This window comes from Mesocricetus auratus, unplaced genomic scaffold, assembly GCF_017639785.1.
Source record: "Mesocricetus auratus isolate SY011 unplaced genomic scaffold, BCM_Maur_2.0 Super-Scaffold_4256, whole genome shotgun sequence".
In the NCBI taxonomy this organism is placed as follows: domain Eukaryota; kingdom Metazoa; phylum Chordata; class Mammalia; order Rodentia; family Cricetidae; genus Mesocricetus; species Mesocricetus auratus.
Genome location: NW_024429182.1, coordinates 86,729,164 through 86,754,452, shown reverse-complemented (window position 1 = coordinate 86,754,452; position 25,289 = coordinate 86,729,164). Strand labels below are relative to the sequence as shown.

Below are 25,289 nucleotides of genomic sequence, written 5' to 3'. Positions count from 1 at the left end.
GTTGGGACTGGGGAGATGGCTCAGCTGGTCTTTCAGGCTCTTGCTACCTGGCTCAATGACCTGAGTTCCATCCCCAGGACCCACATGGTGGAGAGAGAGGACCAGCTCTCCCAAGTTGTCCTGTGCTCCTCCCTTCTTCAATACACAAATGAATGTAATTGGAAAAAATGTAAGGAAACTTGAAAATTTTGTAAGATAAAACCTAAAAGAAATTGAAATTATGTTAGAGTTAAATTAACAATAATCCTAGCACTTCCCTTTTCTCTGTGAGTATGTAATATTTTTGCTGAGATGTACTTACAAGTGTATATTTTAAAGTATCAACTTTATAGTCTAGGTATTATACAAATAATCACAGAATCTATATACATGTGATTTAAAAGGCTGTTTTATCTTGTGGCAATATTGTCATTTAATGAACCATTATTTGATTGTTTAACTTATAAGTATATATGTAATATATCTATACATACACATACTTGTAGGTGAATGTATTTATAATGTATGGATGGTGCTGGTTGCACATTTTTGTACATGTACCTTTTTGTTTCCCTTGTATTACTAACCACTTTTCTGTATGTTTGATTACCAATGAAAATAGAGACTTTTTATATTTAAGCCTGGTTGTTGCTCGTTATTTAATATATCAAAGATTCAGAGTAATCAAACATTACGGAAATACCTAGCAAAAAGCAGAACATGTTATTGTTTCTGCACCTTGCCAAACACTTAGTGTATTTCTTTAAAGATAGCTTAAACACATACATGATGTTGTTGTTTTTAATGTGGGTATGTGAGTGTGTGGTATACATGCATGTGTATGAATGTGTGCGTGTGTGTGCCCTCTAGGCTAGAGGGACTTGCTGGGTGTCCTGGTCAGTTGCTCCCTGACTTCTTATTCCCTTTAAGACAGTGTCTCTCACTGAACCTGGAATAATGCTGGTAGTAAGAAAGCCACCATGATCCTCCTGTCCACTCCCCTACAACGCCGGGATTGCAAAAGTGGGTGCAGCCATGCACAGCTTTTTATGTGGGGATTTTAACTTTGGTCCTCACATTTGCACAGCAAGCAGCATCCTTACCCCATGAGCTGTCTCTCCAGACAATGGTTTCTTTTGTTGCTGAAGTGGTTCATTTGACCCCTTTCAAAAATTCTGGTTTTCTTTATATTTTTCCTTTTAATTTTTTTAAATTGTAAAAGATAATCAGTTATCAAGAAATTATTTATGTTCTTTGCACCATAATCAAATATCTGTATAGATTAACAAGAGAACTTATTTGCAGCCAAGCTTAGAATAAGCATAGGTAAGCTGAGATGTAAGAATTCTTTTAAAATCACACACTATGAAATTTCATTTATTATATATCTATTTGATTTTTATATTTAGTCACTTTTTATTTTGTGTATATGCATATATTTCTTACATGTATGTCTGTATACCATGTGCATGCCAGGTGCCAATGGAGGCCAGAAGAGGGTATTTGATCTCCTGGGACTGGAATTACAGATGGTTGTGAACCATTGTTGTGGATGCTTAGAGTCAAACCATTGTTTTGGGTGCTTAGAATCAAACCTGGATCCTCTGCAAGAGCAACAAATGTTCCTAACTGGGCCATCTCTCCAGACCCATGTAATAGATGTTTAATAGATAGTACATTTATCTGTTTTAAAATTAAAAGGCATATAGCTGGATATGGTAGTGCATGCCTGTAATCCCAATACTCACAAGTCTAAAGCAAAAAGAGTGTGAGTTTGAGGCCAGCCTGAGCTACATAGTGAGACTAGCTCCAAAGGTGGGGGGGGGGACAAAGAAAAGATAGCTGGGAACTCAATCCATTTGCATAAATATGAATTTATCCATCCAATTAGAAAGTTTCTGCATAGCAAAAAGTACTGTTAACAGAGTGAAAAGGCATTCTAAAGAACTGGAGAAAATCTTTGAAACTACTCATCTGATTAGAGATTCATATGCAACTCATTAAGAACTTAAAAAATTAAACACCCAAACAGCAAATAATCTAACCAATAAGTAGGAAAATAAACTGGATAATAGAAGAATAAATGTCCAATAGATGCATAAAATGTTTATTTAGCCATCAGGGAAATGCAAATCGAAACTGCCTTAAGATTCCATCTCACCCAATCAGAAGGGCCACCAAGGAAACTATAAATGCTGGCCAATGAGAATGGAATTGGGTCATACATGAGAGAATCTTCTGTGTTATTAATAGAATATAAATTAGTTCAGCTACTGTGAAACTTGGTATGAAGGTCCCTTGAACACTGGAACTGGAATGTCCCACACCTACTTACACACCTGAAACAATCCAAGTCAGCACACAACAGTCCCACACACCCATGCACACTGAATACTATTCAGAACAGCCAAGTTATAGCGTCAGTCAGCCTAAGTGCAGATGGAGAGATCCCCGTGTGGCAGCATAGGTCTGCAGTCTTTGCACTTGGGCAGGAGAACTGAGAGGTGGAAGACGACTTGGGCTACACTGAGATCCTGTCTCAAAACCAAACCAATGGGGGAAGTGTGTGTGTGTGTGTGTGTGTGTGTGTGTGTGTGTGTGTGTGTGTATATATGTATATACATACACACACACATAAAACCCAAAACAACAACAAAAAACAGATGAATAAATAAAGAAAATGTAGTATACATACACAATGGAGTGGGGAGGTTGTTTTTGTCCTGTGGGATTTTGTTGTCGAGTAAAGTGTCCATAATGTGAAGTGTGCTTCAGTTTTTCGGTGATGCTCATACCAAGAACTCTTACATTGGTTGGTTATTTTCTCAATTACTAAGAGAGTAGAGGGAACACCCCCAACTACAGTTGTTGTTTTTTTTCTGATTGTTTTTATAGTTTCAGTTTTGTAACTTGGGGATCATATACATATTTTTCTTTTTTTTTTCTTTCTTTCTTTCTTTCTTTCTTTTTTTCTTTTTTTTTTTTTTACGAGACAGGGGTTCTCTGTATTGTTTTGGAGGCTGTCGGTCCAGCCTGGCCTCGAACTCACAGAGATCCGCCTGCCTCTGCCTCCCGAGTGCTGGGATTAAAGGCGTGCGCCACCACTGCCCGGCTTTCTTTTTAATGTATGTATCTGTGTGTGCATGTGTATGTGTGATGTGTATGAGTGGGGGGGGACGTGCAAGTGCCATGGCACACACGGGGAGGTCAAAGAACAACTTTAGGGTGGTCCTCACCTTCTGCATGTTTAAGACAGGGTCACTCTCTTGAGATTTTAATTTCATTTGATATGTGTGAGTGTTTTGCTCAAATGTATGTCTACAGACCGAGGTCATGCAGCATTCAGAGAGGGTGTCAGATCCTCTGGAAATGGAATTACAGACAGTTGTAAGCTACCATGTGGGTGCTGGGAATCAAACCCAGGTCCTTTATAAGAACAGCTTGTGCTCTTAACTGCTGGGTCTCTCCAGTCCCAAGATTGCTGAGTCATCTCTCCAGCCCCAGACTGTCTCTTTTGTAGTGGTTCACCATTATATACTCCACACTAACTGACCTTCAAGCCTCCCTTCCCACAGTGGGAGCATTGAGACTGCAGATGTGTACATCTGGCTCTATGTGAATTCTGGGGATGTGGACTCCAGTCTTCATGTTTGCCTTACTCACTGAGCTGTTGCACGGCAGGGAACACATTGTTGTCAGACCAGCTCCTATCTAGGCTGTGGGGCTAGAGGCTGATGTTTTCATCATATCAACAGTCAAGAAGCAGAGAAACTGAGCCAGAAACAGTGCATAGTAGCATTCAAAGTCCATTCCGCAGTGACTTTCTTCATCTAAGTAGGCTCTACCTCCTAGGGGTTCCAAAGCACCTTCCAATCAACTGTTCAAACACATGGGCCTATGGCAGACATTTTACATCCCAACAATAACAGTCACCATGCTGTAAAATAGATCTCTTAATCTTGATCCTATTGAATTGAAATGGCATATCCTTGAACATCTCCCCAGCCCCCACCTTCACCTACTAGTTCTAGGGGTCAGCATTTCATTAGATTCTCCACTCTGTGAGTTTCTGTGATTTACTGTTATACAGTTGTATGTAAGTAGACAGAAATGCTACTGACTGGAGTGGAGGATTTGGTTTTGCTGTAAAACTCAAGCTTAGCATGTATGATTCTCTGGGTTTAATTCTCAGCACTAAGCCAAAAGTGAACCAGGGAAGAAGAGAAGGAGGGAGGGAGGGAGGGAGGGAGGGAGGGAGGGAGGGAGGGAGGGAGGGGAAGAAGAGGGGAGAGAAAGGAGCAGGAGGAATAAGAGGGAAAGGAGCTAACCACAGTAACATTAATTTTATATACTACTACTTTACTAAATTTGTTAGTTCTCAAGATTGTTTTGGTAGCATACATTTGAACTTCTTGAGCACAATTATGATAATTTAAATACTTGTCTGTTAATTTCATCCTATCAGTCACTTCTGGATCTGTTTTTATTGAAAGATTTTTCTCTTGATTATTAGACAAATAGTGTGTGTGTGTGTGTGTATACATAGTCAATATTTACCAACTGATAGTTTATGAGTATTTTGTTGAAAAGTAAAAAGTAACTGGATTTTATTTTTTAATGTTAAACAGGGACTAAAGAATGTTGAATAAGCAGTAGAATAACTTTAAGATCACTCTGTTCCTTCCAAGGCTTTATCTTTACATTTGTTAGGTGTGTCTATGATAAGTGTTACTTTAGCACTAATCTATCCCTGTTAGTAAAGTAAGTTTCCTGTGATCTCTATAATGCCCCAGGTGTCTGTGCTACTCTAACTAGGGACAATCAGAGCATCTCCCACCCAGGAAAGCTTAAAACAGTGGTTCTCAACCTGTGGGTCTGGACCCCTTTGACAAACTTCTATCTCCAAAAATATTTCCATTAAGACTCATAACTGTAGCAACAACATAATTTTATAACTGGGGGTCACCACAACATGAGGAACTGTATGTGTTAAAGGGTCACAGCATTAGGAATGTTGAGAACTGCTGCAGTAGAGACTGTTGAGCCTGCAACTTCTCTGTAGTTGTATACCCAACCAGGTAGTTTCCTTTTATACATCTTTAGATTGCTGTTAAGCAGTAGATACACATGGACTTTAGTTTCTAAAGTTCTTTTTTCACAGCATTCCCTCCTCTCCAGGGCTCCATCCTACACATGACCACTTTCTCTACCTGACCAAATGCTCAACTGCCTTTCTTCTGTGTCAGCAAAGGACCCCAGGACAGACACATCTATGGCTATAGGACTTTCTTTATGGGTTTCTGCTCTTATCTTTTACATCTTTCTGTACTGCGTGTTGGCAAATGTCTGGGAAAGATGCTTCATACATTGTGTCCTGAATTCTACTGCTTTCTGGTGGGAAGTCAATTCCAAAGTCAGCCATTCTAACATAGTGTAGTGGAGCGATGCTGCAAAGTCCTTAAGAACTGCAAAGGAAAAGTGACCTTCAGAACAATTGGTACTCCATTAACTAGAGGAGAGACACCTGAGGAGGTGCATATTTTTAGAAGCTAGTTTCCAAGTGAAGTTGTACAGAATATTTACTTTGTGAAATTAGAAAACGTTGCAACTTTACACCTATACTTCTCCCATACATAAAGGTCAATTAGGCAGTTGTAGTACCATGAAAGTGTTGTTAGTTGAGTCAGTGATAGCAATGAAGATGGTAGGAAACAGTTGGGATGTTAATATTGGTTGTCAACTTGACAAGGTGTAGTACCACCTAGGAGACACACCTTTGGGTCTTGTGCAAGGATGTTTTTAGAGAGGGTTAATTGAGGATGAAGACCTGTCTTGAATGTGGACAGCACCATCTCATGGACTGGATGAGTAGACTGATTACAAAGGACTAAAAGAACTGTGTGGCAGCATTCATCTCTCTGCTCCCCAATACTCAGAGGCGAGTGAGCAGCCTTCGCCTCCATGCCTCCCTTCCATGATGGACTGTATCCTCAAATTGTGAGCCAAAATAAACCCTCATTCCCACAAATTGACTCTTTTGAGACAGTCTCTACCTCAGGCTGACTTCAAACTCCCTATGTAGACAAAGATGACCTTGAACTTCTGGTCCTCCTGTCTCTGTCTCCCAGACAGGAGAATCTAATCCAGGACTGGGAATCTAGTCCAGAGCCTCCTGCATGCTGAATAAGGGATGTATCAGCTGAGCTACATCCCCAGCCATGAAGTTGTTTCATATCAGGTATTTGGTCCCAGCAATGAGAAGAGGAGTGAATAAAACACGTTTAAACATTCCCAATAGCTACCTCCCATATACTAGCTACTGTCAGGGCCTTTGATTGTGCACAGAAATTCTGCACATAGGAATCATGACAGTAGAATTCAAGGGCATAAAGTCTGTTCCTCTAGCTTCTATACTTGGTGCCCAGTGCCTTAGTAGCTGAAGCAGGATGTGATCCCTCCCCAAAGAGAAGTCCTCCTATGGCGATGATGCCATTCTCTGATTCTATCTTTACCTGAGCTTTCCCATCTGGCAAATTAAAGTGGAAAACAGCAAACTCCCTCCCTAGAGAGGCTGGGTTGTTATATGCATGTTTTGTATTATTTTACTCTGAATAAGAGCATATGTAAATGTGTTGCTGGAGGTTAAAATTACCCTTATTTTGTAACACTTGGCTGCTCCCACTGGGGTGAATAGTTGAAAATTATAGGGAGGCTGGAGAGGATGCTAGCTGACTTGGAATTACTTCCCTTTTCTCTCTACCAACTCCATGGCTCTATGCAGACACGAGTTGCCACTGTAGAGTCTGATTGCCATCACTAAGTTCGAGTAGGTTCTGCAGCGCAGTGACCAGCATGGGTTCATCCTGGCATTGGCATAGACTCCATCAGGTGTATGTGCAGGGGCAGATGTTCTTGCTGAGAAAAAATGAAAGTCTCCTGTAGCACCTGGAAGCCCCATCATGCCTGGTCCCCAGCCAGATCACAAAAAGGTGTTTGGTCAACATGGGCACATTACGGTCCTCAGCCATCCAGTTCATGTTTGCAGTCTGGTATGGCCCCTCAGCTTTAGCTTCCCATGGGCCTGCTTTGTTGGGCCATCCCTATCTTAAACCGCTTTTTTTCTGGCATTTGAATCATCCCTTCCATGATGTGATAATATCTGCAAGTTGGGAAAATAAAAGTGGCATTTGTTTAGCCATAATTAATGAAATATTTATGTTGCATGAGGCTATGTGATAAAATCCTTAGGCTTAGAGTCCTTTTGCTTCTGATTACATTTGGGATTTTTTTTTCTATGACCAGACATTCTGACGCCAGCTCTTTTACACTGAGCAGATGTCGTGTAGTAAAAATGGGTGCCAGATGCTGCGAGCCGCAGAAGGGCGATTTGTTTAAGAGCTGGCTCTGACTTTTTTTTTTTTTTGCATTCAATTACTCTGTAGAACGAACCTTACCCGAGCTAGTGTTTAGGTAACTCAGCTAACTTCAGATATGCATTTCCATAATAGATTTTTGATCCAAAAGCATTGTGAGCAAGGCTCCTGCCCTGTAAAGGGTGTTTAAGGACTTCCTTGATTTCTGCATAATACCTTGTTTTGTTTTGTTTTGTTTTGAATGTGAGAAGAGAGCTGCAGAGCTCTTGGCAGGGATCCAGAAATGTAATTAACGTGGAGGGCCAACTTTTCAGTGGCCCTGAGGTACTGCTTTCCCAAGCTCCTGGCAGGTGCAGTGAGGGGTAGGCAGGAGGGAGCAAATGGGGTGAGGGAGAAGAGAGCAGCTGTGAGGCGGGAAGGGCAGCCAGCGGTTTGGTGATTTCTCTGGCTCTTGTTTCAGGCCTTGGAGCTCCAGTGACAGAGGCCACCTCTTCTCCCTCTTCTACCACCTCCTCCTCTGCAGATGAAGACTTTGACTCCCAGCTTTCATCTAGGTTAAAGGTAACATCACTTGGAACACCATCCAATGCCTTGGCTGGCTGGGGCTCATTTCCCATCCAGGTTTCAGAGCCAATGTGAACTCCAGCTGCCAGGATCCTCATGAGGATCAGACCACCGTGCAACTGACAACCACTCTTCTTCTTCTTATCTGGAACACCTCAAGATTTGTCTTCTATTAAAAAAAACACAGAAAACAAAATCTCAGAGTCTTAAATGGAGGAAGGAGAAAAGAAGACATACGGGCTTGAAACCATTTGGCGAGTGCCATGCTTAAAGTGGGTTTAATATGTGGTCCAATAAGCAAACCATTGAAAAATTTCAACAAGCAGATGCGTTATTTCCCCCAAGGGAAGCACAACTTCATTTAAGAAGCACTAGAGGCAGATTGCATAGACAATGTTATGTTTATTCTAATCAGAGCTACGAAACGAACCATGCAGTTAGTTGCACAGAGACAAGGATGCACCAAGGCACCTACTGTTGAAGGAACACATGCATGCCACAGGGAAGGCAACCCTGCCCTTTGTTAATGCCAGAGAGCACCTTCCAAATCTCTTGTACTAATGCAGAGAGAGCAGAGTATGGCATGCCTGTAGATGTGTTTGTATATCGCAGACACAGAGACGAGTGTTTGCCACCCAAGCCCACTGCTGTTTTATCGAAGCTCGTCCCCTAGGACTCAAAGGGGTAAGATGCCGGCCAGCGGCCCTCACATGCCTCTGGGGTAGGCAGAGGAGCAGCACACTGCTCTGATAGTGTTTATAGTTTTGGAGCAGAGAATATCTAGTGAGGGAAGAGGAAAAGCAAATGTATTCACTCACACTCGACTTTTCCATATCCAGCAAGGGAAGCTTTGGCTTCAGTTCCAGTCACAAAGGGAGATTCCAACTCCCCAAGGCAAGTGAGTGCGCACGCACATGTATACACATACGGTGGAGGGCCAGGTAGGAAATTTTCTTTTTTAAATTGTGGGCTTCTTGAGTTCCTTCAATCCTCACCAGAAATGAATTGTATGTAAATTGTATTACATTAATTTCTGGTGGTTCCTTATTGCCCCATCTCCTCAAATGAGTTTAAGTTAATTCTCCACTCAAATGGGACAGAACCTAGACTCTGCCTTCTTTTTTTGTGTGTGTGTGTGTATGTGTTTTGAGACAGGGTTTCTCTGTGACGTTGGAAGCTGTCCTGGAACTAGCCCTTGTAGACCATGCTGGTCTTGAACTCACAGAGATCCGCCTGCCTCTGCCTCCTGTGTGCTGGGATTAAAGGTGTGCACCACCACCGCCTAGCCCAGACTCCATCTTCTTAACACTCAAAGAAAAAGAATAGTAGAATAGTTTAACACTAGCACCTGGAAGTAGCAAGACAATAATATCTCAGAAAAACCTCATGACCAGCTCCTTGTCATCTTGCTGGCCTAGCACACGGCTAGTTGTCACTTCTGAGTGCCAGATGGTAAGGTGTACCCATGCTACTTCCTTCTAATGGCCCCATTCCTCCAGGAGGCCTTCAAGTCGGAAGGAAGGGGTTTGGCCTCTGGGTTCTCTGTTTCTTTGGGTGCATTTGGATGTGTTCCCACCCAAGGGTCACAATAGAGCCTGCTCAGATGAGCCTCTGCACAGGAAGCTAAAAGCAGAATGCCTGAGGCAGGGGACTTGTGGCAGCTGGCCCCTGCTCCTCCTCTCCTGCACTGGCTCTTTTCCTGCTCAGCTCTTAGCGTCTGACCTTTACTCTCTACAACATCACTATTGCAGTGAATAGAATAAACAGCCTGTGAGTATGGGAACCTGAGCATTGCTAGAATATGTTTTAAATAGAAGATAACCAATTTCCGGGCGGTGGTGGCACACGCCTTTAATCCCAGCACTCGGGAGGCAGAGGCAGGAGATCTCTGTGAGTTCGAGGCCGGGCTGGACTGACAGCCTCCAAAACAATACAGAGAAATCCTGTCTCGTAAAACCAAAAAAAAAAAAAAAAAAAAAAAAGAAGATCATAAATTACTTTCTACCCCCAACTTTGGACTCTGTTCTACTGACGCAGGAAAGAACAGACTCGTGTGTGTGTGTGTGTGTGTGTGTGTGTGTGTGTGTGTGTGTGTGTGTGTAATCAAACCCAGAACCTCACACAATGCTCAGCAAGCACTCTGCCACTGAATTACACTCTAACCCTAACCCTAACCCTGTTGGGAGGACTATGCTTCTGGAAGGCTTGTATGGCACTGTTGTGGTCGACCCTTCTCCAAATGTTCTTGTTTGCTTTCTATTGTTGTGATGAACACCATGACCAAAAACAGCTTGGGGAAGAAAGGGTTTATTTCAGCTTACAGATTACAGTCCATCACAAAGGGAAGTCAGGATAAGGGCTAAAGGCAGCAACCCGGAGGTAGGGACTGATGCAGAGGCCATGGAGAGATGCTGCTTATCAGTTGAGGTCCCTTCTTCCTAGACGACCCAGCTTGTGTCAAGTTGAAAGAAAAAAAAACCTAACAAGAACACCAGAATTTGTATTCATTTGTCTCTGTTTGGAGGAAAATGACACTACTATAGACCTTACCACAGAGCAGGGGTCCTAGTACTTGGCAAAAGGAAAGGCAGTATTGCCTATGGAAAAATATGCATACTGAAGATACCTGTGCTCTATTACTAACTGCATCAATTTGGGCAGGTTATCTTTCTGAATTTTGTTGTCCGTATTTGTAGAGACCTACAAACTGAGAAATAATGGACACACCACAAAGTAATTAGTTTCATTGTCTGTCTGGCACACAACACTCTACACATGCTAGGATGTGTGTTTATGTGATGGGTGCTCCTGAGATGCTTATAAAATAAACAAACCAAGTCTCCAGGTGAGCTGAGATCCTCTCAGGGCAGGAAACATCTCCCACCCTGGTCCAGACTTTCTCCAAAGATCCTCACTGATAATTAGAGGGTCCCTCGGCTAAAGCCAGAACCTGAGCAGTCTACCTGGGGGTCATCTCCAGGAACAATGATGGAACTGTGTGGAGATGTGAAAGTCAAGATTTTCTTTAGGATTCTAAAAATTCTAGAAGAACAAATTCCATCCCTGAGATGAAGCACTTGGGAGGTAAAGGCAGGTAGATCTCTGTAAGTTCAAAGACAGCCTGGTTCATGTATCAAGTTCTGGGCCAGTCAGGGCTATACTGTGAGGCCCTGTCTCAAAATAATAAGGATAATGGTACTGCTGATAGTGGTGATGATGAAGTTAAATGAAATTTTAACTTAAATTTTTTTATTCACAGCTCAATTCCAGTGCCACATGTGGATAGTGGAGTTCATATTTCACACAGTGCAGATAGAGGTCATTGTCATCATTGTAGAAAGTTCTATTGGATGTCATTATGCTAGAAACCCAGCAGTGGCTTGGAGCCATACGTGGTGAGGGTAGAAGTCAATGGTGAGGTTGTGTAAACTTTAACCCCATTTTCTTAGTCTTGGCTTTTTTTCTTCTGTTGGTTTGTGTAGGAGAAGACACCCAAAAGAAGAAGGAAGCTGGAGAGGCTGTTAGTTAAGCAAGAAGAATTGAAAAGACTCCATAAGGCTCAGGTCAGGAAGCAAACCCCGGGTTTGGGTGGGAAATCCTTCAGGAGTCAATCTGCACTTGGGAGACAGGCCAGGGAAAGGCCCACCTCCCTTCTCTGAGAACCAGGCTTGTGGCCATTCTGAAGGTCCTGGCCCAATCCCCAGTAGGGCTCTGGGGTGAGGAGCTCAGGAGGTTGAACTGTTCCCATCCATCACCTTTTCAGCCTCAGGTTTGTGTACCGCAAGGAGAGGCTGGCATGTGTCTTTGGCCATCATCATAAGCCCTTACTCCGGCAAAGCAGTGATCTTGGTTGTGTCCTCAGTGAGGACAGAAGTCATCCTCCAACTCCTTGACGGAATCCCTGATAAATTGCTAGCTACTGGGGTCTAACTCCATTTTAGAATTAATTGAAAGCATAAGTACCTATCACTTCCTAACCTGATGATTTACTCCAAGCATTTCTGCCCAAGCTGATCTGTTTCTCTCCCTCACTGGTGAACAAAATGAAGCAGACAGCATAAGCATTGTCCCTGTCCAAGCCTGGTCTTGAAGAACAGCTGTTCTTTAGTATATAAGTACTTAGAACAATCATGCCTGTTAATCCATGTAGCATTCTATTACTTTCACCACTGTGTGCTTTATATAGCCTTGTAGTCTTGTGCACTAGTCAACTTTCTGTTACTGTAACAAAATGCCCAAGGCGACTAACTTTAAAAGAGGAAAGCTTTGCTTGGATTTATAGGGTCAGTCCTTCTAGCTCATGGTGAGTTGGCCCCGTTGCTTTGGGCCTGTGGGGAAGCAGCATAACATGGCAGGGAGTATAGATAGAGCTGAGACAACTGTTTACTTCATGGTTCCAAAAGCAGAGACAGTGAGAGGGCACACTCCCGGTGATGTGACTTCTTCCTGTGAGGCCCTTCTTTCTAAAGGTTTCACTGCCTGTGGTGGCACCCTTGACTGGGACGTGGGCTTTTGGAGAATGAACACTGTGTTTACCTGCTTGGGCTTCCACAGCCACAGACCACAGCCTAGGTGGCTCAAACAACTGATATTTATTTTCTAGAGGCTGAAAAAACAAGATCAAGGCACATAGGGCTGGGAGTCTGCCAAGGTCTCTGTTCCTGGCTAAGAGACAGCACCTTCCCACTGCATCCTCACAGAGTCTTTTTGAAGTGTGAGGAGAGGGGGTGGGGAGTGGGGAGAGGAATAACTTCCAGTAATCATACAGGTAGGGGGCCCATTAGATCAGGGCTCCACCCCTATAATCTCAATGGTCTCCTAAAACACCTTGTGTCTAGTATAGTCACCCTGGGAATTAGGGTCTCAACCTATGAAATTAGGGGCAATTCATTTCATTCCAGAACAACTTAATAGCTGCAACTGCAGGACAGTCAGCTATAAAGCCACCTAATGTCCACCTTCTTTAGCGATTCTGTGCCTTATCTGCAAGAAGAGATAGTTTTATCGAGACACACCCTCTTTCAAAAGCGGCAGAGAACAGGGCGCATGAAATTGCAAGCAGTTAGCAGCAGAATCCTCATCTAATTTATGTTTCCGGATTAAATATTCACAGCTGGGGCAAGAAGAGCCAGGAGGAGGTTCATGTCCCTGTTTGGGTCTCTTGGTGCTGGGGATGCCTTGACCATTGCACCTATGATTCCAAGGGAGATTTAGAAGGATGGACATTATGGGGAGAGAGAAGCAGACAGATGTACCACCCATCCAGGTGGTTCATGGTTTCTTTTCTGTTCCTGTTCAGCTGTGTTTAAGTACTGTCCTGCCTCCCGGTATCTCAGTGCTTGAAAGCAGGGAAAGTTGATGAAGATGAACAAGGCTTACAAAAAATGACCTTGTTCAACTTTCCTTCCTCAGAAACTCCATGAGAGCTGGGCGGTGGTGGCACATGACTTTAGTCCCAGCATTTGGGAGGCAGAGGCAGGTGGATCCCTGTGAGTTCAAGACCAGCCTGGTCTACAAGAGCTAGTTCCAAGACAGCCTCCAAAGCCACCGAGAAACCCTGTCTCAGAAAAAAAAAGAAAGAAACTCCATGAGAGTAACAGCTAGAAAGGAAAGTAAACCCAAGTATAACCTCAAACTTAGCAAGTGCTCAGGGATCCAAGGAGTGTGAGTTGTGAACCTTATGGGTCCAGCACCTGTGTTCCACCTTCATAACTGGATGGTAACAGATCCACAGGCACTTTTGACATGGCAGCACCCTGGGCCACAACCAGGTGCAAGGCAAGGACAGGTGCCCTTTGTAGCTAAGATGGGATGAAGGATGACCCCCCCAAAAGAGGACCGATCCCCAGGAGCAGCTCCTTTTCAAGAGGTGTCAGCTGATCCTTCCTGCGAAACAGAATCTGTGTGCTCCTAGCCTGTGTGGAGGAGACAGCCCTGGCCACTGAGCCCATGATCACAGTCCAGGACTCATGAGGATCCCATGGCCATCCCAGGAGCCTCTCCCGAGACTCCAGTGTGGTGGGCCTTGTCAAAGGGCATGCCAATTACACATATACAGATGCTGTGCTCTGTGCTCATCTTAAGGACAAAAGCATCAAGGTCCAGACCTGAGGAGCTCACAGTCTCCGCCGAGTGAATGGAGGCAATGACAACGTGGTGACAGCTAGTAGCAGGCTCAGCCCTCTCTTGTGCTCCCACATATACAGAGCCCTCTCATGATGTGCACTCTTGGTCTTGCAGGCCATCCGGAGGCAGCTAGAGGAGGTGGAAGAGAGGCAGAGGACCTCGGAGATCCAGGGTGTGAAGCTGGAGAAGGTGCTGAGAGGAGAAACAGGTGCAGTCATTGGGTTCACAGCTGGGGCGTAGGTCTAGATCGAGAGTCTGACAGCGACACTGGCCTTGCATGGGGGGAGCTCAAAGAGCACTCTTGCCCTTCAGGGGACAGATCAACACAGACATATGGTGCTAAGTCCACTGCCTTATGCTTTTATTTTTAATTCACTTATTTTTATTTTATGCGTATGGGTGTTTTGCCTCCACGCATGTCTATGCATCATTAAGATCATTGAGTGCAATGTCCACAGAGGCCAGAAGAGGGCCTCAGGTTCCCAGGAACTGGAATTACAGCTGGTTGTGAGCTGCTACATGGGTGCTGGGAATGGAACTCTTGTCTTCTGGAAGAGTAGCAAGTGCTCCAAAGGGATAAGTCAGCTCTCTGGCCCCATGCCTCACACTTTAACCATGAAGCTGCTGGTTTGATCTGAAACTCCCCTGGACATCCTCTGTAGGTTTCTCTCTGCATGAATGACCTTTAAAATTCACAAGTTAAGAAAAATCCAGGAGGAATACCTGAGTGTTCATGTTGGTTAAGAAGTAAAGCCCAGAGCTCAAATCCTGCTTTCTAGGGGTGGCTCAATGGGTAAAGTGCATGCTGTGCAAGTGTGAGGACCCGAGTTCAAATCCCTAACACCCATGTAAAAATCTGCACACAGTAGCACATGTCTAGTTCTGGAGGGGCTGAGGGAAGATGATGCCAAGGACTAAAAAACCAAGCTCTTGCCGGGCGGTGGTGGCCCACGCCTTTAATCCCAGCACTCGGGAGGCAGAGGCAGGCAGATCTCTGAGTTCGAGGCTGGGCTGGACAGAGAAACCCTGTCTTGAAAAACCAAAAAAAAAAAAAAAAAACCCAAGCTCTTGGTTCAGTGAGAGGTCTCATGTCAAAAAAATAAAGTGGAAATTGACCAAGAAAGAAGCACACCATCAACTTCTAGCCTCCACATGCATGAGCATACAGTACACAAGCATACCACACACACACACACACACACACACACACACACACACGCCTCTATTCCCTCCCATACACATGAACTCTAAATTTGTTTCTCTTCATGCAGAGTGAGCAGTGAAGGGATGTAACTCAGCTGGTGTAGTGCTTGCCTACATGAGGTCATGGGTTTGACTCCTAGAACAAACAAACAAAAATGTATCATCTATTTTGGCTAAGCATAGTCCTAGGAAAATCACTCACCCAAACTCTCTGACTCCTTAGCTGAAAAGTGAGCTAACCCCACAGTACCAGGACATTTTAAGAATTCAGGCATCATCTACCCATGTCTCTCCTACGTGGAGACAGTCCACAGACACTACCCATATTCTACAAAGCATTGCAGTCCACACAGACACTTTCAAGAAAATACCCAGCTCTGCCATCTTTCCTGCCAGAAAATTAAGTTAGAGACCCAAGATGTTTAAATCTTGCTCTGAGCATCTTCCCCAGGCCCCAACAGTGGGAAGGAGGAAGCTATTTTGAGCCAGACCTAAAGAAATGTAGTCGGCTATCGGGGTTGTCAAAGGTGAGTCAAGCCAGCCCAAAGATGGATTCTCTTCATTCCCTTTCTACTCTCAGTAAACTAATTACCTGTTAGGTTTCTCAGCCTTCTCTCCTTGTGAGGGTGACAGATGGAAATCAGCAAGGGACAAGGGGAAAATAAGAGTCAAGTCACAGAGAGTGGTCTCAGAGGGAGCCAAATGGAATCTTCACAAACTGGGCCATCAAAATGAAGACATTTGTGCAATGGTCGTGTTTCTCTTTGGTTCCATAGTCTATGCAGTCCCTTAAAGAGACTGCCCTGCCACTTGGTGAATGACCGATGCTTATTGGGTTAAGTTGTATTTGAGCTGGCCTCTGCTGCTCCCATTCAAGAGATTTAATGAGAATTATTTAATAGGTATTATTAGGATAATTAGACAATGATCACAGTTAGGCAATAATATTGAGCTATCAAGATTGTGAATAACCAAATTTAGAGGCAGGCCTGCAAACAAGGAGTGGGCTGCGACAGTTAGGCGAGGCCCCTCTATAATGACTGGGGACAGCTTGAAAGGGTCTTTTGTGCCTGGGAGTTATTCATTAGGCCCATTGAATTAGAGGACTACGCAGGGGTGCAGGGTAGAGGGTGCAGACCCAGGGCCTTGACGTCTGAGTGAAATGAGCTCTTCATTGTCCTGACAACAATTCTGGCTTTCTTTTAAATTTTTTTCCCAACAGTCAGAAATGAGCTCCCCCCCACACCCTAGCATAGGGCCGTGCTCCTCCCCCCAACCAATTTGTTCAGGAAAAGGAAACAAAGTGAAGCAGAGAGCTAACCATCAACCCCAAATGACAAACCAAGACACACGGGATATCTGTGAATGTGGTGGGGTGTCTTTGGCAAAGGCAGCAGAGAACCCTGTGGTCCCCCGTGACTAAGTCACCAATGGAGCAGGATACTCAGTGACCTGGACCCCCTGAGTCCCACCTCCTTGCTTGAACAGACAGACCTGGCACTGTCAGCTACTTAGACTTGCCTAGTTGAGACACTGGAGAATATTAGGATTACATCATATTAAATGGTAGGATCATGTTATGTCCCCGCAAGAAACTACCACGCAGATTAAGTGGTAGGACAGAGCCTGAGCTTTCTTTCCATGTCTGGAGACAGGAGAAGTCAAACGCAAAAGAAGAAACGTTCCAAACGATGAAAGGTTGATTCTGAGGGAAGGTGGGCGAGCAAGATCCTTCCCTCAGGTAGCCTCGCTCACTTCAGCTGGCTGCCTGTCCACATTGGGCTCCTCTTTTGGTGGAGCCTCACAGTTTCCCCTTCGCAAGGATAGCAAAGACCATGCAGATGCTGGAGGCTACCAGCAGAGGGCAGCAGCAATACATTATGAATATTCAATGGCCAGCTAAGCTAGGAAGAGGGGAAGTAGTTTGGCTGCTACCCTGTGGTTTTACCTTGTCTGCTGCTGAGGAATCCAAGGGATGCTAATTTCCTCCCTCATGTGACAGTGAGGGATTCTGGACAGAGCACAGGAATGAATCAGGTGTTCTTAAATGAATCTTGCCATCACAAACATTGTGAAGTTACTGCTCCGTCAAATTTTCCCATCTGCAAAATGGGACGGATAAACCTTCCTCCTAGGGATGATAGAGATAGATGAAAGATAAATGATAAAGTAGGGGTAGGGAGGTGGATCACAAACCTGAGGAATACAGTTTAATCCCCATACCTATGGTAGAAAGCTTGGTGTGGCATCCCGATCCCAATGCTGGGGAAGTGGAGGCCAAGGGCCTTACTGATCAGTCCTCAGCCGTGTCAGTGAGCCCCAAGTCCCAGGGAAAGACCCTGTTTCTAAAGGAAGGTGGCAAAGAGGTCGAGAGGTCGAGAGGTCGAGAGAGAGAGAGAGAGAGAGAGAGAGAGAGAGAGAGAGAGAGAGAGAGAGAGGTCGAGAGAGAGAGAGAGAGAGAGAGAATCAATGAGATCATTGACAAATGGGGCTGTCACATCTTAGGACATCAAAGGATTCTTCTCTTTCCCTTTGAACCCCCCCTTGTAAAACCCAGCCAGGGGGCGCTCTTCCCTTAGCTCAGCTCATCTGTTTATCCAGACCTTCACATTCATTGATTTCTAACTCTCTTCTCCAGGCAGAGTTTAAGCTGCTTTCCGCAGACATGTATAGTCCATGATTTTCACATGCTTACCCACAGAAGAATCTTGAAGGAATTCTGACTTAGTGGCTCACGCCTCTTGCTGAGGCAAGAGGATGAGACGTTCAAGGCCAGCCTGGGTTACATGGTGAGCCTATCTCACAAAGAAGGAGGAAGAAGAAAGGGAGAAGAAAAACAGAGGAGGAAAATAATTTCAATGCGGATTTTGAAAATCTGTGTTACATTGATATATAGATATCATGTGGATGCTTGGGGTCACATGTCATGGCTGGCACACAGAGGGCAACTTGCAGGAGTTGGTTCTCTCCTTCCTCCACATCCACTCTTAGGATCAAACTGTTGTCAGGCATGTGGAAAATGCTGTCTCACCAGCTGACCAGTTTTTTTTTTAAAGTGTGTGTGTGTGTATGTGTGTGCGCGAGCACATTTGTGTGTAGTACCCATGGAGGCCAGAAGGGGGCATTAAATTCCTTGAAGCTGACAGGCAGTTTTGAGTTGCTGGGCACCAACCTGGAAGTGCTCTTACCCACTGAGTCAACTCTGAAGTCCCCAGTATAGATTCTTATTGTCACTCTCAGCACAGCAGCAACTAAGTGAAAACTGTTCAGTGAAGAAGACTAAGCCTGTGGCATGGAGCGGTGCCTGTTTGACTGTCAGCCATCATTTGGAGATGAACTGTGGGGAGCAGACAGCTTTAACACGATCTCTATAACTCTTTCTTTTCTGAATGGAAAAGCAGTGAGTTGAGGCTAGCCCCTTGGCAACCAGGCCATGTGGCCGGTTTCTGTGCTTTCACAGGCAGCCGAGCAGGGGAGGAAGGAGATCTCTCCGTGATTGTCTAGTACAGATGGACCATAAAAGTGGAGCCAAAGGTAATGTTAACCCCGTATTTAAATATGATTTCACAAAAGAGCCAGATTCTTACAGAGGGTCTCCAGGAGTCTGTCAGATCTGAGGTTACTGAAGCAAGGAAACAGTTTGCCTCATTCCCCCCAAATCTGTAGAAGCCATTGCTGAAGTCAAGTGTTTCCAAGGAGGGGGGGTGTTGTGATTCATTTCACAGCAAACAGCAGGAGCAGCAGCACAGTGGTACTAGAGGTCTGTCCCCACATCCCAGGGTATGACACAGTAGGTTCTGATTAGCACATCAAAGCTAGTGCCACAGCTAGGGAGCCCAGTATACGGAACACAGCAGGCGTTATACCAAACAGTGGGTGAGTGGGTTGTGCAGTCAGTGCAGCGTGGGGTTCTGAGCGGCACACAATCTTCTAGTGTAGTCACAGGAGAGGCTCAGTATTAAGACACATAAGCCACATGCTTTGCACACTTGGCAAAGACACACACAGGTGTGCTCATAGTCCAAGAAGACAGCCTCACTGACAGATATCAGTAACCTTCTGTTACATGTCCATTCTGTTCCCGGCCTCACTGGCTACCCTGAAGACACAGGTGTATCCGACTTACAGCCCATGGGCTGCCTGAGCCCAAGGACAGCTGGGAGCACAGGCAAGCACATCTGCTTAAAAGGCTGTGAGCTGATTGGTTGGTTGATTTGTAACTCACGTGTGTAGTTCTCTTCCGGTGTGAACTTTGTAAGGGACAACATCCTGTCACAATATCAAAAGGTTGGTCACTGATCTTTTTTGCCAACTGTGCTGATAAACTAGAGGTAACCTTCCTAAGCAGATTGTTTAAAATCTGCTTTAATCCTAGCACTCAGGAGGCAGAAGCAGGTGAATCCCTGTGAGTTCCAGGACAGCCAGGGCTAAACAGAGAAACCCTGTTTCAAAAAAAAAAAAAGAAAGAAAGAAAAGAAAAAAAAACAAGTACAGAAGAAAAGACCAGGGCAGACAAAGATAGAACAAATATTCAAAAGATAAAATAATCCAATTGAAAAAGCAGACAAGAGTGATTTTATAGCCACCAAACTAAAAATTGAGGAAAGCCTTATGATGTTTTCAATAAAAGGAGCAAAAATCATCTGAAAAACCTTAATACCATGACTCAGTGAGATTTTTCAGAGGCCCAGACACTTGCCACCAAGTTTTGTTTTGTTCTGACAACCTGAATTTTGTCCCCAGGACCCACATGGTGGAAGGAGAGAACTGGCATCCACCAATTGTCCTCTGACCTTCACAAGTGTGCATGCATGTGCATACACACACACACACGTAAATAAATAAATCTAACAAGTCAATATCTACCTGGGATTAAAAAGAATCTTTCAGAAATAGAACTTTTTCCCAATGATGGGTCATCATTGTTATCTGTCAGAATCTGCAGGAGACAGTTAATTCTAAGTTCTGGGACCTTGAGTGAAGCCAGCCGGTGTGAACTGAGCCATGAGCTGATGAGACGTCAGAGGACATGGGTTGACATGTAGCCCAACTGATAAAGCACTTGCTTAGCATGTGCGAGGCCCTGAGTTCAATGACCAGCACCCAAAATAAACGAAAGCAGAGAACAGAAGGAAGCGCTGCAGCCAGTCTGCAGAAGATCCCCACAGAGTGCACAGAGGGTTCCACCACAGGTGTCTACTGCCAGCAAGCATCAGTTAGGATGTGCTGTGCATTACCAAAAATGCAGTGAAAACCAAATTAGGACTCCTCACAGATTCTAAGGAGGCAGAAAAAACACATCTAAAGAATTAGCTCTGAGCCAGACAGCAAACAAGACTCTATACACAATGCACAATACACAATCAGGAAAGCAGCAGCACCTGGAAAGGAAAATGGACAAAACCAGCATGGCTTTAAAGGACAAACTGTACATTTGTTCCATTATTTTCCATCCAGCAAACAAACTACTGAACACTGTATGCCAGTCACCCCAGGTAAGCAAGAGCTAGGGTGCACCAGGTTTGGTCACTTGAACTTGATATGGAGAGTCATTGAATTTCAGTAGAGACTGACATAATTTGCTTTGTGTTTTTGAGAGCACTGTTGGGCAAAACCGAGTCAATATAAACGATGATGAACAAAAAGCTGGTTTGTGTTGAGCTTCTGGTGTTTTGTGGTGGTGGTGGTTTTTTGTTTTGTTGTTGTGGGTTTTTTGTTGTTGTTGTTGGTGGTGGTGGTTTTGTTTTTTGTTTGTTGTTATTGTTTTTCTTTTTCTTTTTTTTTTTTGTTGATTGGTTGATTAGTTTTTTGAGACAAAAATCTCACCTACCCCAGACTGGTCTTGAACTCCTGACCCTCTTGTTTCCACCTCCCAAGTGCTGGGGTGCCACCCTGCCCAGACTCTGAGTGTTGATTTCACCATAACAAGTGGAATCCTTCCATTGTGTCAAAGAAGAACCATGGCAAGAGTTCAGGAGCAAATAATCTTGACAGTACCAGCAAGCAGAGAGGATAAGGGGAAGGGGTAGATAATTGAAGTGTCTCAGTCATGGCCAGAAGCTACCTTGCCTTCTGGCCACACCCCTCCAGCTGAAGCCTGGCCCTAGATGAGGAGTCACAGCCCTGTGGAGACAAGAGACAGTAAAAGGCCTGGATAGGCACTAGGCACTCGCATCTTTGTAGATGATCCACTCCACAGTGGGCATTTCCACTGAATGAGTATTTGTAAGGTGGTAGTGGTTTCAAGTTGTTAAAAGACAAAGTTTGTTTCTGTTTTTTGTTTTTCGTTTTGTGTTTTATCACCTAGTTGAGTTTTAAAGATTAATAGAAACTAAACCTTTCTGCAGCTAGTCATGGGAAGGATGACTGAGTAGTATTGCAAGGGGACAATTCGCTGAAGGGTTACTATGTACAAAGCGCTGTGTTGAACATTTGCCATGTATTATTTCATTTAACATCCTTCGCCAGCTTATAAGGTAGCACTATCTGCAGCATCCTTATTTCAGAACATGGGGAAGACCAAGATGGAGAGATATGAGGTAACTTGAATGTCCCAGACCTGACTGACCCACGAGAATCAGAATATAATAGGAGACCATCAGTAAGTGAAGCTGTAGACACATACTTCAGTGCGCTATTGTAATTAAGAAAGCAAGATCCCTCTGTATTTGAGTCTTTAAGAGGGCAGGTTCCCTGGTATCCTAGTTACTCTTCTGTTGCTGTGATAAAATAGCCTAAGGGATTTATTACATCATGATGGGGAAGACACAATGGTGGGAAGGAGTGCCGGCAGGCAGGGAAGGCCTGGCTGGTCACATCATATCTGCATTTAGGAAATAAACAGTGAACAGGAAGTGGAGCCAGGCTATAAGACCTCGAGGCCCAGCCCCAGTGACACACTTCCTCCAGTGAGGCTTGGCCTCCTAAAGGTTCCACAACCTCTCAGAACAGCTAGGGGCCACGTGTTCAACTAAGTGAGCCTATGAGGAACATTTTATGTTCAAGCTACAACACCTGTAAACCTTTTCAAGAGGCTGTATCTACAGATTCCCCAAAGGGACTTTGTCTATTAAAGAGCAGAAGGCTTTAAAAAAAACTGAGCCAGAGCCAATAAAATCACCAACTATTCTACTGATAAAGGAAAATTAAGTGGCTCAGTGCATCTTGTGTTTGCTCCATGTGTGGCAAGGGAAGTCACTGTGACGCATAGGGAAGTCCGTTGTGAGCAAGATTTTCAGGACACATGAGACGGAAGCAAGGACATGTCATAGAGGGCACCAATCTAACTAGATTGTGCAGATCCTCGTAGCAGAGCGACTGAATTTGAAAAACAAAAGCAAAAGAGTCTCTACAGACAGCAAAACAGTGCTTTAAAGCTGTTTCTTTTGGATTGGGGACAAGGAAGAGGAAGCCCAGAGCGGTTGGCAGATGGTGCCGTGGTAGTCGATAAGGAGAAGCAGCATTTGCAGCTCGCAGCTTCTCTGTTTTCTCTATCGTGGAAAACGGTTCCTAATGTAGAAACATTAAACAAACATCTAGAAGAAATTGACTCTGGATAGATGATAAAATGAGCTTTGAATTTAGATTGTTTTTTTTAAAGAATTTACTATTTTTAAATTGGCTGTGTATGTGTGTTGTGTGTGCCTGTGTGTGTTATTGTGTTGTGTGTGTGTTGTGCATGTGTGTGTCTGTGTGTGTTTTGTATGTGTCTGTGTTAGTGGTGTGTGATGTGTGTATGTTGTATAGTGTGTGATGTGTGTGGTGCCCCACAGAAAAAGGATTAATTGTACATACTGCTCTCACAGAAGACAGTAGTTCAGTTCTCAACACCATGTCAGGAAATTTACATCTACTTATAACTCCAATTACAGGGCATCTGAATTCCTCTTTTGGACTCCAAAGAAACCCACACTCACATGTACTTACCCACATAGATACATTTTTTAAAAGAAAAAAGAAATGTGTCATTTGGATAAAATAGTCAAGAGATTTCCCTATAACAGAGAAAAACAAGTTGGTATTTAATTCATTTTAGTTAATTAGTTAGTTAGTTTTTTGAGACAGGGTCTTTCTACATAGTCCAGACTGGCCTGGGACTTACTATGTAGCAGGGGTTGGCTTTGAATTCATGGCAATCTTCCTGCATAGGCCTCCCAAATGCTGTGATACCAGGTGTGTCCTTCCACACTCAGTTTAACAAGATGGTATTTAATAAGATACATGCAAAGTCTTGAACTGGATTAAGAAAAGGACTCACTACCTAAACAAAACATGGAACATCATTGCACCATCACTGCGGTGGAAAGACAGAGTTCCTTTGTTAGTGAATATGAAGTCCAATGACCAGGCTGTTAAAAAACAATATCTGTAGCCCTGGATCACAGGACAAAGGTGTGAGAGTCTCCCCCGCCTCCTCTATATTTCCAGAGGGTTACTTTGTTGAGTTTTGAGTCAATCAGATCACAAAGATTATCAGACACTACTTTTTCTAGATACACTGAACTCTCTCCAAATTTCTTGAGATAGGGAACATAACTTATCCCTCTATCCCTGACTTTGATAGAAACCGAATAAGCAAAATTCTTTTTGCAACCTTGAATTAGGGGCTGGAGAGAGGGCTCAGTGAGTAAGAGCACTAGCTGCTATTCCAGAGGACCCAGGCGTGATCCCCAGCACCATATGGCAGCTCACAACTGTCTGTAACACCAGTTCCTGGGGAAACTGTTCTCCTCTTCTGACCTCCATGGGCCGCAGGCACGCACAGGATACACAGCTAAGTCTCTGTTTAATAAAGGGGGGTATCTATGCTGTGATATCATAGGGGTACAAATTCATGCACAGGATACACAGCTAAGTCTCTGTTTAATAAAGGGGAGTATCTATGCTGTGATATCATAGGGGTACAAATTTCTCTCCTGTGAGACTCAATTCTAGTTGTGATTTTTTTTTCATCATTTGGCTTTTCTTCAGAAGAAAAAAAATCAAAATGCCCATCACCTGCCTGTGATCAAATGTGGTGTGAGCATCCCTGGCCTGAGAAGGGACCACACTCTACCTGGGCACTCTGTATGAGTTTGATTTACAGAGGGGTGATGGGATGGGAAAAGGTCCCTGGCAGGCAGCTAGGGCTTCTCTGACACAGACACACATCAGTTTTATGGACACACAAGTAGGCAGGAAATGAGTCCTTGGCAGTAGGACATTAGTCATCACAGGCATGTGCCCTTGGAATTGAAGTAGCCATGTCCTCCAGGCCCCAGAGGACGCCCCCAGAGCAGGCACAGGTGGGTTTCATTTGTGATGCCCATGACCTTGAGGTATCCACAGGGTGCCAGGAGCTGCTCCCTGCCGAGCCCTGCTTGCCACAAACATGGCCTGCTAAAGTGGCTCGGAAGCAGTTTGATCATGGGGCGAGAAATGCCAATCTAACCCATTTGTCATTGATTTCTTAAGCAGATTCAGGGACACAGGACGAAGCCCAGCTTTTGCAGGAATGGTTTAAGCTGGTTCTGGAGAAGAATAAATTAATGCGATATGAGTCGGAGCTACTGATCATGTAAGTAAGGCAACACAGATAACAGTGAGTGCTAACAGCCTGGTAGCAGGAGCGGGTGGCTCACCGTCCTTGGCTGGAGTCCCAGGGTTTTTCTTCTTTGTGCATACGGAACAGTGATTGAGGCAAATTGGTGTTTTGTGTCTTGCATATCATGCTGGCATTAGTGGAAAGACTCTTTAGTGGCCCGCGATCTCTTCGGAGTTCAGTGGCTAAAATAGATTTTAGAAGCAGGTAAGGAGCTAGAAGGCAGCCAGCCCATTCCTGGCCCCCAGTCACACACCATCAGTGGGGAAGCTGTGCTTGGCCTGTGTGTGAACCATGGGAAATCTACCTGACCACTTCCTGGCAGCTTTAATGAAAGAAGGGCTGAACACAGGCTGTCCGGGATCTGTCTGTGTGTCTTTTTGGACAGAGGGCTGGTGGCCTGGTCAGATGGTCAAAATGAAGACTTATGGTTCATCACATGATCCTGAAGCAGACGAAGGACA

At 44.3% G+C, this 25,289-nt stretch overlaps 1 protein-coding gene across 5 annotated transcripts in view; it reads left to right on the top strand.

Moving 5' to 3' along the window:
- The window catches only part of LOC101837165 (MICAL C-terminal-like protein), a 53,094-nt gene that overhangs the window by 17,067 nt on the left and 10,738 nt on the right, over positions 1-25,289 (top strand). For 4 of the 5 annotated variants that reach the window (XM_005075666.4, XM_040756248.1, XM_040756250.1 and 1 more), the window contains 4 exons: positions 7,813-7,913; positions 11,399-11,479; positions 14,157-14,250; positions 24,702-24,801. In XM_005075666.4, the coding sequence (XP_005075723.3) occupies positions 7,813-7,913; positions 11,399-11,479; positions 14,157-14,250; positions 24,702-24,801 (376 nt within the window). Of the gene's footprint in view, positions 1-7,812; positions 7,914-11,398; positions 11,480-14,156; positions 14,251-18,705; positions 18,780-24,701; positions 24,802-25,289 lie in introns of those variants that run through there. The other variant, XM_040756247.1, reaches the window with a different exon arrangement.